The 15,238-nt window shown below is 35.9% G+C and overlaps 1 protein-coding gene across 2 annotated transcripts in view; it reads left to right on the plus strand.

Moving 5' to 3' along the window:
* Positions 1-15,238, plus strand: part of LOC138329152 (uncharacterized) — a 43,280-nt gene that overhangs the window by 6,168 nt on the left and 21,874 nt on the right. The window contains exons 1-2 of one of the 2 annotated variants that reach the window (XM_069275916.1): positions 3,261-3,586; positions 13,195-13,350. In XM_069275916.1, the coding sequence (XP_069132017.1) occupies positions 3,520-3,586; positions 13,195-13,350 (223 nt within the window). In that variant the 5' untranslated portion in view covers positions 3,261-3,519. Of the gene's footprint in view, positions 1-3,260; positions 3,587-13,194; positions 13,351-15,238 lie in introns of those variants that run through there. The other variant, XR_011209417.1, reaches the window with a different exon arrangement.

A 15,238-nucleotide genomic window follows, 5' to 3' on the forward strand; every position in this document is an offset into this window, starting at 1 on the left:
TCTGAATTTCTGGTTTTGGAAACTGACTTATATTAATGTCATTTACTTTGAAATATTGTGAACTCCATTGCCCAGGTTATACTGTTAGATTACTGAAGCATACCTTATCTCATTATACTAACAACGACCGAACCAGTCGACATTTAACAACATCCCATACGCTTCTAAGATAAAAGGACTGCTACAGTTAAATTCAACTGATTGAGGATGAGGAGCCGAGAGGTCCCCTGGGTCCTCAGTGTAATCCGAGGAAAACCATTAAAATGTGAATAAAATTTGATTTATTCATTAAAATGTGAAAACAAAACACAACATCGACAGGATTGTACACACGAGTTCTAACGACTGCAGAAGTTTATGATTTGATAGAATCTATATTTTTATGAAGCTTCTCCTCTGATTAATATACCGATACAGGTTGTTTTGTCAAATCAATTTTTCTGACTGTTTCGTTGTTGTTGCTATTTTGTTGTTTCTGTGTTGACTGTTATGTGAGCTACATTTTGTTGTCGATTATGTTCTGTGTTGTTTATGACGTGTATGTATTTTGTTGTTGTCGTTTATGTTCTATGTTGTTGTTGTCGTTTATGTTCTGTGTTGTTGTCGTTTATGTTCTATGTTGTTGATAACGTTTATGTTGTGTGTCGTTTCGATTATGGTCTGTGTTGTTGATAACGTGTATGTATTGTGTTGTTGTTGTTCTTGTTGTTCTGTTGTTTCGTTTTGTTCTGTGTTTCTGTTGTTGTGCTGTTGTTCTGTGTTGTTGTCGTTATTATGTTCTGTGTTGTTGTGTTTATGTTCTGTGTGTTGTCCGTTTTATGTTCTATGTTGTTGTTTCGTTTGTTTTGTGTCGTTTTTGTGTTGTCGTTTTCTTGTTGTGTGTCTATGTTCGTGTTTTGTCGTTTATGTTCTTGTTTGTCGTTTAGTTTTTGTTGTCGTTTATGTTTGTTTTTTGTGTTGTTTTTTGTTTGTGTTGTCGTTTATGTTTTTGTGTTGTCGTTTGTTGTTGTTGTCGTTTGTTTTTGTTCTTTTGTTGTTGTCGTTTATGTTCTTGTTGTTGTTGTCGTTTATGTTCTTTGTTGTTGTTGTTGTTTATGTTTGTGTATGTTGTTGTCGTTTATGTTCTGTTGTTTTGTTGTTGTTGTGTTTATGTTGTTGTGTATGTTGTTGTCGTTTATGTGTTTATGTTCTTGTTGTTGTCGTTTATGTTCTGTGTGTTGTTGTGTGTTTATGTTTGTGTTTGTGTTGTTGTTTATGTTCTTGTGTTGTCGTTTATGTTCTATGTTGTTGTTTATGTTTGTTGTTGTGTTTTTGTTTTATGTTGTGTTGTCGTTTATGTTCTGTGTTGTCGTTTATGTTTTCGTATGTTCTTGTTGTTGTGTCGTTTTCTATGTTCTATGTGTTCGTTATGTCGTTTATGTTCTATGTTGTTGTGTTCTATGTTGTTTATGTTCTATGTTGTTGTTGTGTTTATGTTCTGTTGTTGTTGTTGTTTGTGTTTGTCGTTATGTTCTATGTGTGTTGTCGTTTGTTTGTGTTTGTGTTGTTGTTTGTGTCTTTATGTTCTATGTTTGTTGTTGTGTCGTTTATGTTCTATGTTTTTGTTGTCGTTTATGTTCTATGTTGTTTGTTGTTCGTTTATGTTCTGTGTTGTTGTGTTGTCGTTTATGTTCTGTGTTGTTTTGTTTGTTCGTTATGCTTTGTGTTTATGTTTGTTGTTGTTGTCGTTTATGTTCTTGTTGTTGTCGTCGTTTATGTTCTGTGTTGTTGTTGTCGTTTATATGTTGTACGTGTATGTTGTAGTGTTTGTTAGAAAGGCGCTAGCCTTCCCTTTGAATAGTTTATAACAAGCCTGATAAAGGAGGATAACTCTTATATAGAGATATCAAAAATATTTTTTTATAAATACATAAAACGTATGAAACAAATTATCATTCAGTAAATAAATACTTAATATAGTATTTAATTGATTGACTTATTAACCCAGTGATTCATTTATCATACCAATACATTGGTTGGTTTGACATTAACGGGCCCATCAAAACCCGTCCTGATTTGTTTTGGTTAGATGAACATCTTACTTATAGCCAGGGTCATACATTAGGGACGTGCCATGTTAAGATGGTGATGCAAAGCCAAATTACCCTACAAGGATCACACACGTGTTACATATTGCTTATCGTCCTATCGATAATTGATTTCTCTAAGACAGCTTTCGTTCTAGTATTTTGTTGGGACATGACTCTAACTTCTGTGCGAAGTCATTAAATCATACTTGCCGAAGACACTAAACAGACTGGTCAGTCACCTTGCCGTCGTTTTATATTTCAGAGATATCTTCTGGATCTTATGGATGCAAAATTCTTAAAACAGGCACCCTAGTTAAACAGTGTGATAAAAACTGTCATTGTTATCGACGTATGGTATGAGACCTAACCCCAGGTGGAGTCGAACATGCCCATGCCTTTTGAAAGGAGACCGTGCTACAAGCAATTCATTATTTGAAGTATATAATCCATCGCTTTAAGAGTATCTAAATGTTTTCGGGTCTTTTACATTGATGTTAACGTACTACGTCTCGTTTGGCGTTGTAACAGAAAAACCGTTCAGTTATTGACAGATCACTCAGATATTCTCACGCCTGGATGGACAAAGTATGGTGTCTATGTAACCGCTTCATCAGTGAATCGTTTGGCTGAAGAGAGTATCAGCCTAATCAAGGGTTAGCCTTCATACAACTACTAAGTACAGTAACGATGGCTACATTAGGCCTTCGCAACAGAGCATTCCAGTCGAATGGAGTTCATGGAGTGATTTCAATGTATTAGGGGAAGGTGTCTCTCACTACTATTCCGTTGTAATGTAGCGGAATTAGACTAGGTCGATCATCGGTGACCAGGTAGTTCAATCCAGCTGATGTTTGGAGGTTTCGGGTTCGAACCCCGGTTTGACCGCTACATTTCCTCCTTACCTGTCACAGTTAGAACAAAACTCGAATGTAGGTTTGCATCGAATTCCTCTGAAAATGAACGTTTTAAATGTAAATTATGTTACATTGTTGTTATTGCTTGATACATGAAATATGATAGCAAATTCAACGCCACCATGACTGTCAAAATGTACGTTTCAAACAGCATTGTGGTGTAATATGATTTGTTAGTATGCTAAGAATTCTGTCGTTACATTCTTTTGATATTGTTTATTATATTGAAGTAAACAAGTACATTTTCCCTCCTGTTCACATACCCGGATGATTTATGAGATGGTGTCTTTGCAACCTGTTGTTCTTGGATATAGACAGATACAAATGTAGTACAATTTAAAGATGGTGTCGTCCTGCGAATCGGGCGGACATATCTTACGTTTTGTAAAAGGTGTTGGCGTTATAACAAAATAGAACAATGCCGGAAATAGCAAACTCGGGCAATTCAATTCAGTCTGTACAGGAAACGTGTTTCGTCGTACCCGTGAGAGTTCACAATCCTATTTAATGAACCTATGACTTCAACTTACAACTGAATGTTCGTAGCTAGGAGATGCACGTGCGATAGGAACGCAAGACAAGCAGCCGAATTTCCAAATTTCAGTGAGTTTGTTCATCTAAAGTATTGTTTATTCTTTGAACTTATTTTAATCTAAATAATTCATGATTTAGAAACGACCTTAACTACGTAATTCGCCTATTAAATTACTTTAAATTTAAATACGCCTGTTTCATAATATATGTACAAAACAGTCGTTGATAAAGTACAAATTAACGTCGATTAGTCCCTCATACAAACGATTGTGACGTCATCTATAGACGTGATTCATGACGTCACAATCGCCAGTCGATAGTTTGGTTATCGGAAAACTTATCGACTCACTTCAAAACTTATCGTTGCTACAATATTGAAACTTGAATTGCTTCCTTTTCCTACTTTCTGCTGTATTTTGGATTTTCTGAAAACTTCTCTATGCATTTCTTTGGTTGTTGCTTTCTTCTTACATTGTAATGTTGTTGTTTTTGTCTTATCTGCGTACCATTTTCTTTTGTTTTCGCATGGGTTCTGAATCGTGTTTTTTTAAGTCATACAATTTTTGTTCTGTGATGCTCTTAAATATTCTAAAGAAAGTAAGGTGCGTCATACTAACATGTTGCCTGAAATTTAGTAGGAAGTCGATAGGATATTTTATGTGACATTAAAACATTGAATTACACAATTTCATGTCAACATTAGAAAAATAAGTTGACAAAAGATGCATAATTAGTCTTTGTACAAGATATCACATCATTTACTTCAATGAACGAGGTAGCCATTAATAGCTTACGCAATAGTAGATATCATAGCTATATAACGTTACAGCAATCATAAGAAGGAAAATACAGGTTATTGTATTTCAAATACCGTAAAGTGGTTTATTTTCGCGGGCCAAAATTTACGCGGTTATCTGACTTCCATGTGTCAAGGTTGTTTTCTTTGATTACATCTTTAAGCATGGTACCCATACGTAATAATTGGTTTGCCTATCATGTAGTGGAACATGTGTGATCGTTTGCAAACAAGCACAAATACAAAATCAGAATAATGATTGCTAAAAAGTGAATAGTCCATTTAAGTTGTTCCGCCACAGCGTCCAATAGCTCGTGCTAGTTTTTTTATTGTTGATTGGTGAGAATAACACTTTCCATACTTGGTTAATATGCTTGCATGATAACACATGACACAGACTCCCGTAGTTGTTGTCTAGAACGGAATGTGTCAATAATACCTAGATAGCATTTAACGACATTGAGTCCGACGTCACATGGTCACACGTATCATAGGAATGTCAAGGTGACACCATGAGCTTATGATGGATCACACTTGTCAACTTCGATAGTATCTGTCTTTAAAGTTAAAATAATATACCCGCTGGATTATCACGTGTCGACGACCTTGATACACATGGGCATTCTCCCAACAGTGGGTTTACACAATAAATCATTATAGAGGTATACTCATACAAGTAGTCGTGGGACTTTACACTGAATCGGATATGTAGTCCAAATTATTCATGTCACGCAGCTACAAGTGTAATTGGAATTCGCGATAGAATCAAACATTATGGAAGTAAGAGGTCTCTGTTGTCTTATATATCGTCTGTCTATTCTTTCAATGTCTTTTCTCCGAATTTTGTATATCGGATACTTTTTCATTGTTAAACTAACAGTCTGTCTTCGCGCTGTGGTGTATCCGTAGAAGAGTTTCGGTAGCTCTCTCTTATTAAGCTGAAAGTTTATAAACGTTGTAGTTTTTTATACTACTCATATTTTTTGAAATAGGATATTAATTTTCGCGCTGCTTTTATAATTAATGCGACCGGAGTGCAAACAAATAAATAACAAGCAAATTCGTGGAATTTATATCCCCCGCTTTCAGGACATATTGTAGGTAAACATTATTGAGGTTAGGTTTAACTTTGGTTAAAACATGAAAAAATAAACTGAAGTCTTATTCGGAAGTAAGACATTTAACTTTGTTACCATGTTTGAAGAAAATCGGTTGATATTTATTACAGTAATTGCACGGAAGTGGCAGAAAATGACTTTTTTATTAAATCAAGGTGCCATAACTCTGCTAATTAAGATCTGTCAAGAGTGGCGATCGAACTTGGCTAAGCCCTTAAGTCATTTAACTTTGTTTCCAAGTTTTAACAATGTTAGTTTTAACATTTGATAGTTATTAAACAGAAACTGCAGAAAAAATGATATTTGTAGTAAATTAAAGGGCCATAACTCTGATAAAAAAACATCTGCTGAAAAAGTTGATCGAACCTGGCCAGGCACTTTAGGCATTCAACCTTGTTACCTTTTGTTTGTTTGATTTATTAACGTCCTATTAACAGCTATGGTCATGTAAGGACGGCCTCCCATGTATGCGGTGTGTTGCGTGTATGTTGTGCGAGATGAGTGTACTCGGAGACTGCGGTATGTTCGTGTTGTGTCTTCTTGTATAGTGGAACTGTTGCCCTTTTTATAGTGCTATATCACTGAAGCATGCCGCCGAAGACACCAAGCAACACACCCCACCCGGTCACATTATACTGACAACGGGCGAACCAGTCGTCCCACTCCCTGTATGCTGAACGCTAAGCAGGAGCGGAAACTACCACTTTTATAGACTTTGGTGTGTCTCGGCCAGGGGACAGAACCCAGAGCCTTCCTCACAGGGGCGAACGCTCAACTCAAGGCCAAAAGTGAGGCGGTACCAAGGGAGGCATTAGGGAAGATAAAGTCAGTTAGGAAGAAGAGAAAAGATAAGATCCTAAATTTAGTCGCCTTTTACGATCATGCAATAGGGGCAGCAGGTACAATTCTAACGCCCTACCTGCAGGGCCAACCTTGTTACCGAGTTTGAAGAAAATCGGTTAATATTTATTAGAGTTATTGTGCGGAAGTGGCAGAAACTGACTTTTCTATTTAAGCAAAGGACCATAACTCCTCTAAATAAGGTCCATCGATAGTGGCGATCAAACTTGGTCGAGCTCTTAAGGCATTTAACCTTGTCACCAAGTTTGAAGAAAATCAGTTTACATTTGTTACAGTTATTGCACGGAAATGGCAGAAAATGACGTTTTTAGTAATTCAAAGGGCCATAACTCCGCTAAATAAGGTCCATCGACAGTCGCGATCGAACTTGGCCGACCACTCAAGGCATTTAACCTTGTCACTAAGTTTGAAGAAATGAATCGGTTTACATTTGCTACAGTTATTGCACGGAAACGAAGTGTTACAGACAGACGGACAGACCCAAATTAATATCCCCCGTTTCGGAGAAAGCGGGGGATACAAATAAACACAATTACTACACCTTTTGTTTACTTATGTGATCACAGCTTGATTGGCTGTATCCACCGATGTATATCACACATGAGGAAAATAGCCTCAACATCAATCAATAAGAAAACATAGCTTCGTCTAGTACATTAAAATTGATAACTGTTCTAGATATAACACATCGTATTTTCAATTGCACATTAATATAGCTATATCTATCAGACCACGTAAATATGCCCATCCTGGTATAATCGGGTATGATAAGATCGGCAGCCTTATATATCGTCCACTCACAGCTAAATTACGGACGGGATTGACCGGTTGTATGGTGAGAATGCATACGTATAATGTGTTAGGCAAGATTCTGTGTTAGCTTTACATACAATAAAACATCGGTTGGTGCTTCGTTCGGTGTCGTTTCCGTACCACATGCCATTAAGTATACATCAATCAAACTCTTGAAGGACTGGTCAATGATACGTTGTTGGTTTGATATACCGCCATATCGTGAGAATGGTTGGTGAAATAACGTGTTGATATGTGATGTTGAAAAGCTTTATAAAAGTTCACTTGGTAATTATCTTCAGCATTGACTTTACAATGTTGTTAAAGCTACAATATGGAAAATAGCAATAATTGCCCCTTTGCACCCGATATTTGATTGTCCGATACGTTTTTGTTTTCATATATGGCATTCACTTAATGTTTAATACATAACTTTCCCGTCGGATCTTTGCCTTTTTTTACCGACCAATATTGCAATGATCTTGAAATCTAATTCGCAAACGATTGATATTTTTTTTTAATACAAACAGCTTATTTTCGTTGAAATCGCGATAGTTCGACCGTGTAAAGAACGGGCCATACGGTTATATTCTTTTCGAGAAAAGGGCTTAATATACGCATATAATTGTATCTATTTTTATGTATGGCCAAAGCATGTTAAGCAGATTTCAACACTGGTTAAAGCTGATAAATGCTTTTATTACGACGTGTTTGCTGTATTGAATATAAATATGATTTAATACAAAAGAATGACAAGACAATTAGTGATGTATTTTACAGCATTTGCCAAAAACATGTTTATAATGTACATGTATTAATTTAATTAGAAATTGCGCAACTTTGTCTCTGTCGTCGACAAAGATATCGACCGAATATCATCACTGACATTTGGTTCGACATCGATGTAGGCCTACAGTATATGTATAGTATAGCATTTGCACTTGTATAACAGTTTCTACTAGTACTTAGTCTTGAGTAATTAGCAATAAGTATAAATACATTTTGATCATGTTAAACAATTTTCACTCATTATATATCTATATAATGATATGAGAAGGAAATTGATTTTCTTATGCCGGTGTCCTTTCTCTCCCTCTCTACCATTGTTTCCCCACTTTAATATAAACGAATAATTGCAGATTCCTTTCGACAGAGGACATTCAGAACATGCAGATGTAGAAATATTCTTAAAATAGAATTCCAATACCGTTCAATCCATATGAACCATTGACACTATCGTTACGTTTTTATAAGTGCAGTTTTGTTGTTAATGTTTAAATCGATATATTTTGTAAGAAAAAAACCATTCAGTCCCTGGATGATTTGATACAATGGGAAATGGGTTTTGCTCTTGTGAATTGTTACGGAAATGGCTTTTGTTCGTGATGACAGTATTTTCCTGGGCAATAATAAGTTAACTTGTTTATATTAAGGATTCCTGATTTAGAATTGTCATGTCAATATTTAATTTGTAGTTAAAGCACAATTCTGTATACGTTGCGGAGAAGGCTCCCACACAATTTAAGAGAGGTAGGGTTTGTTATTATGACGTAGAAAGTTAACGGGATAAAAAAACTATAGTGTTGTTTTTCTCACTACACGTATTAGATTCACGTATGTATTAAATATTTTCATATTAATAGCAAACATAAACAGTGTAAATCAAATTGTTCTATAACTGGACCTGAGTTAAAGTCGTATATGGCGGTCTAGTTAACACTTTTCTATCGTTATTGAAATGAATAATTAAGTTATATAAATTGCGTTCCTAAATGTTTTTATCCCCCTTTCTTCTCCTCCACCCCTAGCCACCACACATAACATGACTACTCCTCCATAGAGAAGACGGTATAATTTGATTTAATTCATTACAATGTACGTATTATTGAACAACACAGACCGACCAGGCTTCTGATAAACCAAATGATTGTTTCGCGTGTTACAGGAGAAATGGTAGTATCAACGCCGACATTCATTTATTTTTCAGTTAGACAAAGAATGTACTTGTGCAGCGCTAGCGCTCTTCAAATGACACAGCCATATCAAATTAACGGACCAATCAGAAACTCCAAGTGTTGTCAGTGGTCATAGATCTATATACTCTATTGTTACCAATACTTCACAGAGAAAGTGTAGGCGATTTTGGGTGGCGAGGGGATACATTTTTGTACACGGTTAGGGCACAGGACATGTCATTGTGACGTTGGCATGTGATAGCGGTGTCGGCGGGACAACAGTAATGGAGTTTATGGTTTTGACATCGTAAAGTTGATTACCATAGGCGCAATCTTATTTTTCAATAATAATTTTTTGTGATTTTTTCAATGAATGCGTGTAGTTTGATTGGATTTTATTACTTAAATGTGATTGGGATAAATGGTAAAACATTGACCCTTTTGTGATCAGGTATATCTCCAAATGTTTAACCTAATGCATTTTACGCATCTCATGTATTCGTATGCATTGCATATTTGTTTTACAGGTAATATTCTATTCGCTGTCTAATCAGACAATGACATGCCATAGACATGTTCGTGAATATTTACCTAGAAAATTAAGTATTATATCACAAATTATTAATGTATTTGTTTTGTGATGAGTCACCGAATTGAGAACAAAATTTCAGAAAGATATAGTTTTTGATTCATGTTTATAAAAGAATATAATGTCCGTTTAAAGTGTTTATGAGGGCTTTAAAATAAGTGTTCATCGAGGTAAAAAGCGACTAAATGGGATATTTCTCCTCTATTCATGCTAAACCACCTTTTTTCTTAACAGATATGACTATACAACTGACTAACCCCCGGAGGAGATAAGGGAGATGAAGTTTTATTAACACTTAGCATACTTGAATGGAGGACGACTGATTTGAATGTTGTCAGTATAATTTGACCGAATATTAGTTTTAATACATTTGTTAGTTTTCGCTATAAACGGACAGGTCTATTACAGGGTGGCTTATGTTACTCTTTTTATTCTAATATTCAGTTGAATTCAGAACATGTTTTGCATGCAAAATGTTTGCAGCCTGCATTTGCAATTTCTATATCTATAACTTTGTAAGAATACTTGATCAAGGCAACGTTAGCAACGATAGCGTCGACGTTTAAGTACTTAAAAGTGTCTTTTTTTTCCAAATCACACACGAACCTTAAACATACCACACATGGCACACCAGACGAATAACGTGAAATGACCTTAACAGTTTACTCATATTTTTGAAAATAAGATACAATAATAGGAGGATAATGTTGACCTTTTGTTTAATAATCAACGAAATGTAACTAAATGTCAATCTATCATCAGATACCATCGGCACCGAATGTCATTTTCAAACTTTAGTTTGGTTAGCATCCTTTCAAACTCCGAGAAAGTTTACATATCGTGTACCCTTTGTGGGATATTAGCAGAATATGCGTATTGCGATTTCAATCTAAAACTTTAGTATTGACTTTTTTATCTATTTCAGATATTAAAAACTATGGTTTAAACTCAACTGCTTTCAAAAGCAATTCATTTCGCACAAGTTTGAAACTAAACATTCCCATATCTATATAAAGTGATGATAGCGTCAAACTCATAACTATAAGCCTTTATGTGTTGTAAACTCCGTTCCTCGCCAGTTTACGTTGCTATCTAAGACTGAATCATGTTCAAATTCCGTTCGCCTTATAACTTGTTGTGACAAAGAGTAAGCGCCATACGGTATCCAGACAATCGATGGGACCAGACATGTTCTAATCACATCACACGGTATTTGCAACATTTTGAAAACATATTTCCATCTCCTGTCATCATTTGCTTTTGTCTATTAGCTACCGTAACGGGACTGATGACTCACAGCTGTTCCAACAAAAACATCACTTATTTAATAACTGGGAGGTTACGAGAACACGTCCGTATCGGGCCTGCCTTTGGTCTTCCTATTACTATATTGAGATCTTCTCTCGTGTCTATCACTACGCTTTTGGCAAGGCGTTCTTCCATTTTTAGGGACTCCGTTGCTACGAGGAACAAAATTACGCTACTATTGACACCAAAAGGAAATAGCCGTAGTGTCAAATACCTTAACATAGAGTATTATCGCCTCGGTGGACGAATATAGACATGACGTAGGAAGGTGCCGCTGGCAGAGCCCCAGCTGTATTCCTAAAATATAAATCTCTAACACTTGGGACCGTACACGTTATCTTAAATATATCCTTATTTTCTCACCATTTCTCTTTTGTAACTGAAACACAAATTCAATTTTAATTATTCACATGTAAAGCAATATGTTGTTTTTCTCATATAAATTTCAACATAAATCTAATTTGAAAGTTTCTCGCGCGTACCGTGGTCTCCGGAGAGTAGTAAGTTACAAAACGCTGCACTACTATCAATATACCACACCGTACTACACCCACGCAAAATCCCCACTCTTACCCGTTATGTTAAAGTTACCTTTGGAATGAGTTTTGATCATTTGAGAAGAATAGTACGCACAAATGCTTTTAATGTAAAAAGGGGGCCTTATAACTAATTTCAACATTAAAACGCGAAAACAAAAGTAACTGGCTTGTATGTGAAAGTTCTTACACGCTTGGTCAACCAATTAACACATTGTACTGTTTGTGAGATCACGGTTGCGGCTTGCTCTTTGTCTAAGTCGCTGTGGTAAAATGATGTTAGTTAAATCGACCGAGAGCGCATGCCGCGTCCCGCTTATGAACCAATTACTGTTCCAATACCATCGCGTGGCGTTTCTGCCTGTTCAACAATCGGTATCAGCTAGGTGCTTTGCTCATGGTTGATTCCATTAACCGGACCGGAAGATCATCCTGTTCCGGACTGTTCATTTTACTCGGTTTTCGTATTATCATTTCGAAAGCCTGGGAACAATGTGCTTAAATAGCAACATCCTGTGGTAATAATATAAACCGGAAAGTGAGGGCGGATTGGGAAGACCTGTTCCAATGTACGAAACACTCAAAGTGATCGAGGATGCTGTGTGTTGAGCAAGCCAACTGAAAGGGGTTGGTATCACCCCCAGGGGAACTGCACAATGGCTGGAAGTGTCCGCCAGTATTTATATTGCAGACGCTCTAAATGTAATTAACACACAGAGGCACAGAAAATGAATAAACTGCAAATTGGAAATCCTCGGGTTATATATTGGATTGAAATAGATGTTTCACATGTATCGGTTTATTGACTGATATCGTCCTGACCATCGCTCGTTAACCATCCCATGTGAAATCCTTTATATTTGTGTAGGAAATCCTCAACATAAATGTCAAAGAACATCAGCCTAATTGAATTACTCATTGTTTTACAGGCGAGAGTTGTTAATAAGATTTGTCTCATATTTCCATTCAATTACTATTCTCTCCGCATTTAGAGGATAATTCAATTCTATCCCATATCTCTATAAATAACTCAACGTGACCCGTCGACACCTTAAAGTTGTGGTCATATGAAGTGACGTCACGGGTACCTTGTTCTTCACTGAGGGGGTAGTAGTTACAATTGCACGTGATACGTTAATGACGTATCCCGTTAGCCAACCTACTAGTGTAGGCTAATTACGGACCTAGCACCAAAGTATGCCGTGTCTACAAGGGTGCCGCAATGTACACTACGTATGGACGAGTTAGGTGTGCTGCTTTACATTCCCTTTTACAGTTTAGGTTTGTGAAAGTTAGTACGCGGGTGTTGGTGATTGATAGGAACCCGGGTGGATGACACACTCTAATAGCGAAATGAGACCACGAAATTAACATTAACGTGTGAACATCTACAAGGTATAAATGCTATGTTATATCTGCAGATACAATTAAAACCTTTCAACGCTGAGTGTGAATACCACGCGCGTTCACTCCATATCGTTTATGATTTTGACTTACGTTACACATTCAACTATAACATTAGGTGTGATCAGGATGAAACGAATATTCTAAATCGCTTGCATTGCGTTTGCTGCAGTGCCAAAGAGTTTGGCGGTCTTCTATCTCATCCCGTTGGAGAACAAAAAGGGATGCTCAGCGATATAAAGGACGTGATTCCCGTAGATTATTGGACGTTTAAGGTATTGGATTGTATGTGATATTTCTACTTTCATTTTCTTGTAGATATGCAACAGTGTGGACTACTTTATTGGTGTTGTCTGCTTTTAACACTAATTGTCGGCCAATTCGGAATTACCTCGGGGTTTTACATTCCTCGGTTGAAAACATCTGGACCTCGAAGGGAACTTGACATAGCGTCACTTCGCTCTCGGTTACATGGTGAGTACTTTTTCTACAACAACTTCTATATATTCACTATTCAGATATAATTGGTAAGAGCAATAAACACCGTCAGTCTTTTTTTGTGTAAATGCACATATACGACAGTGATAGGATTATTAACGAAACAATTCTTGAGTAATAGGGTTACAATATTCAATTATCATAACAATTCAGTTAATAGATTTATATACGTTTGAAATCCTACCGAAATGAAATCCCATTTAAACGTGAACATTCCATACAATTCCGAAATGTCTGTTTCAGTAATTTGCTAGATAGACGTTAAGACGTCTACTCTGCCTGCCGATAGAAATACCCATATGGAAACACTTAAATTGATATCATATAATATACAATAATTGTGCAACCTCGCGAATTCGTTTGGGTACCGGTGATAAAATGTCTGTACAAGCCACACAGTACTCCGTTCAATAGAAGGTAGAATAGTAGTTAGAATGTCCTGTTGGATAAAACAATCAATGCCTGTGCCATAGGAGCAGATTTCTTACCACTAAAGTAAATATTTAGACTTAAAATCATTTATGGGCACATTTTCATCAATGTAGACTACCAGGCTAAATCTTCATTCACGGCATTTTTCTTGAAGTATTTTCATAACGTCACACAAAAAGCTAAGTGTTATCTTATTTTGTATTTTGATGTATCATTCGTCATCAAACGATTTCATATTTTCTTAATTTCAACAAAACGAATGTAAACAAAATGTGGAAATTATAGGAAGCAAAAATCAGCTTGTCAGGATACTATTCATATCGGTGTGTATATGTTCTTTTTGACATCGAACAAGTTGAAAAGTTTATTTCTTTACAAACCTTCTCTAAATTCTCTTTTATTTCATTTTTACATACTTACAAATGATGAACAGAATACAAGCAATGTTGAGAATATATTTCTAAACGACACATGCTTTTAAAACGTCGGTCGTTTGTAAACTAACAGCTTAGTTACATCATACAATACCATGCAATGATCAAATCATGAAATTATTACATAAATGCATAGCTCGTTCGCATTCCGTACGTTAATGCCTACAATACCAAAGTTCATTTCGAGGGTTCGTAAACAATTTCCCCGGCTTTATTATGCATCAAAGGAATCACAATTACATACGGCTATATATCAATTTACGTTTCCTTCATTAGTGTGTGGTTAAACTTCCTGCCACGATCCTGCCATATTTCCTCCCACAACTGATTGTAATTCAAAATGATAATTTCATATTACATTCTAAGTATAAATCAATAATTGGGTGATGTTACTGCGACAGTTTGTGATTTTCAAAGCATCACTCGCGAAAAAAATACGTTTGATCGCGACAGAAAATGTTTATCTTTTTAGATTTTTTGCTGTTTTTTTTTTTTTTTTTTACACAACCGATTGTCTCAAGTCCTTAATATAAATCATAAAAGTCTCATATATATATACATGGTAAGTGCCAATGAACCAATTATGACATTTAATATGTCATTCATCATCAAAAGTCTCCAAAATGTGGAGAATTACAATACTTACAACGCATAGGTATTATTTTGTCACGGTCTAATGAGTTGAAAATTAATTTTGACGGTATTGTCAAATTCATGATATGAACATCTACATTGAAGTGAATTGAATACACACAGTCAACCAAATACACTTAAGTGATGTTTCCAATTTCAGTTCACATTTTAACAGTGATATTGTTTTCAGCTAAACACATCTAAAGCATAACCATTACACTGGATATATTCTGTCTTGTTTCATATACTTCATTATAACACCATACAATGCTATGTTGTTCCATGCCTTTGAATAATGATCACAGCTTAATTCTTCAAAACACGTTGTCCTAAATATATTAGTGAGGAAAAATATAACGTTGAAA

This window comes from Argopecten irradians, chromosome 8 (genome assembly GCF_041381155.1).
Source record: "Argopecten irradians isolate NY chromosome 8, Ai_NY, whole genome shotgun sequence".
NCBI classification, from domain to species: Eukaryota; Metazoa; Mollusca; class Bivalvia; order Pectinida; family Pectinidae; genus Argopecten; species Argopecten irradians.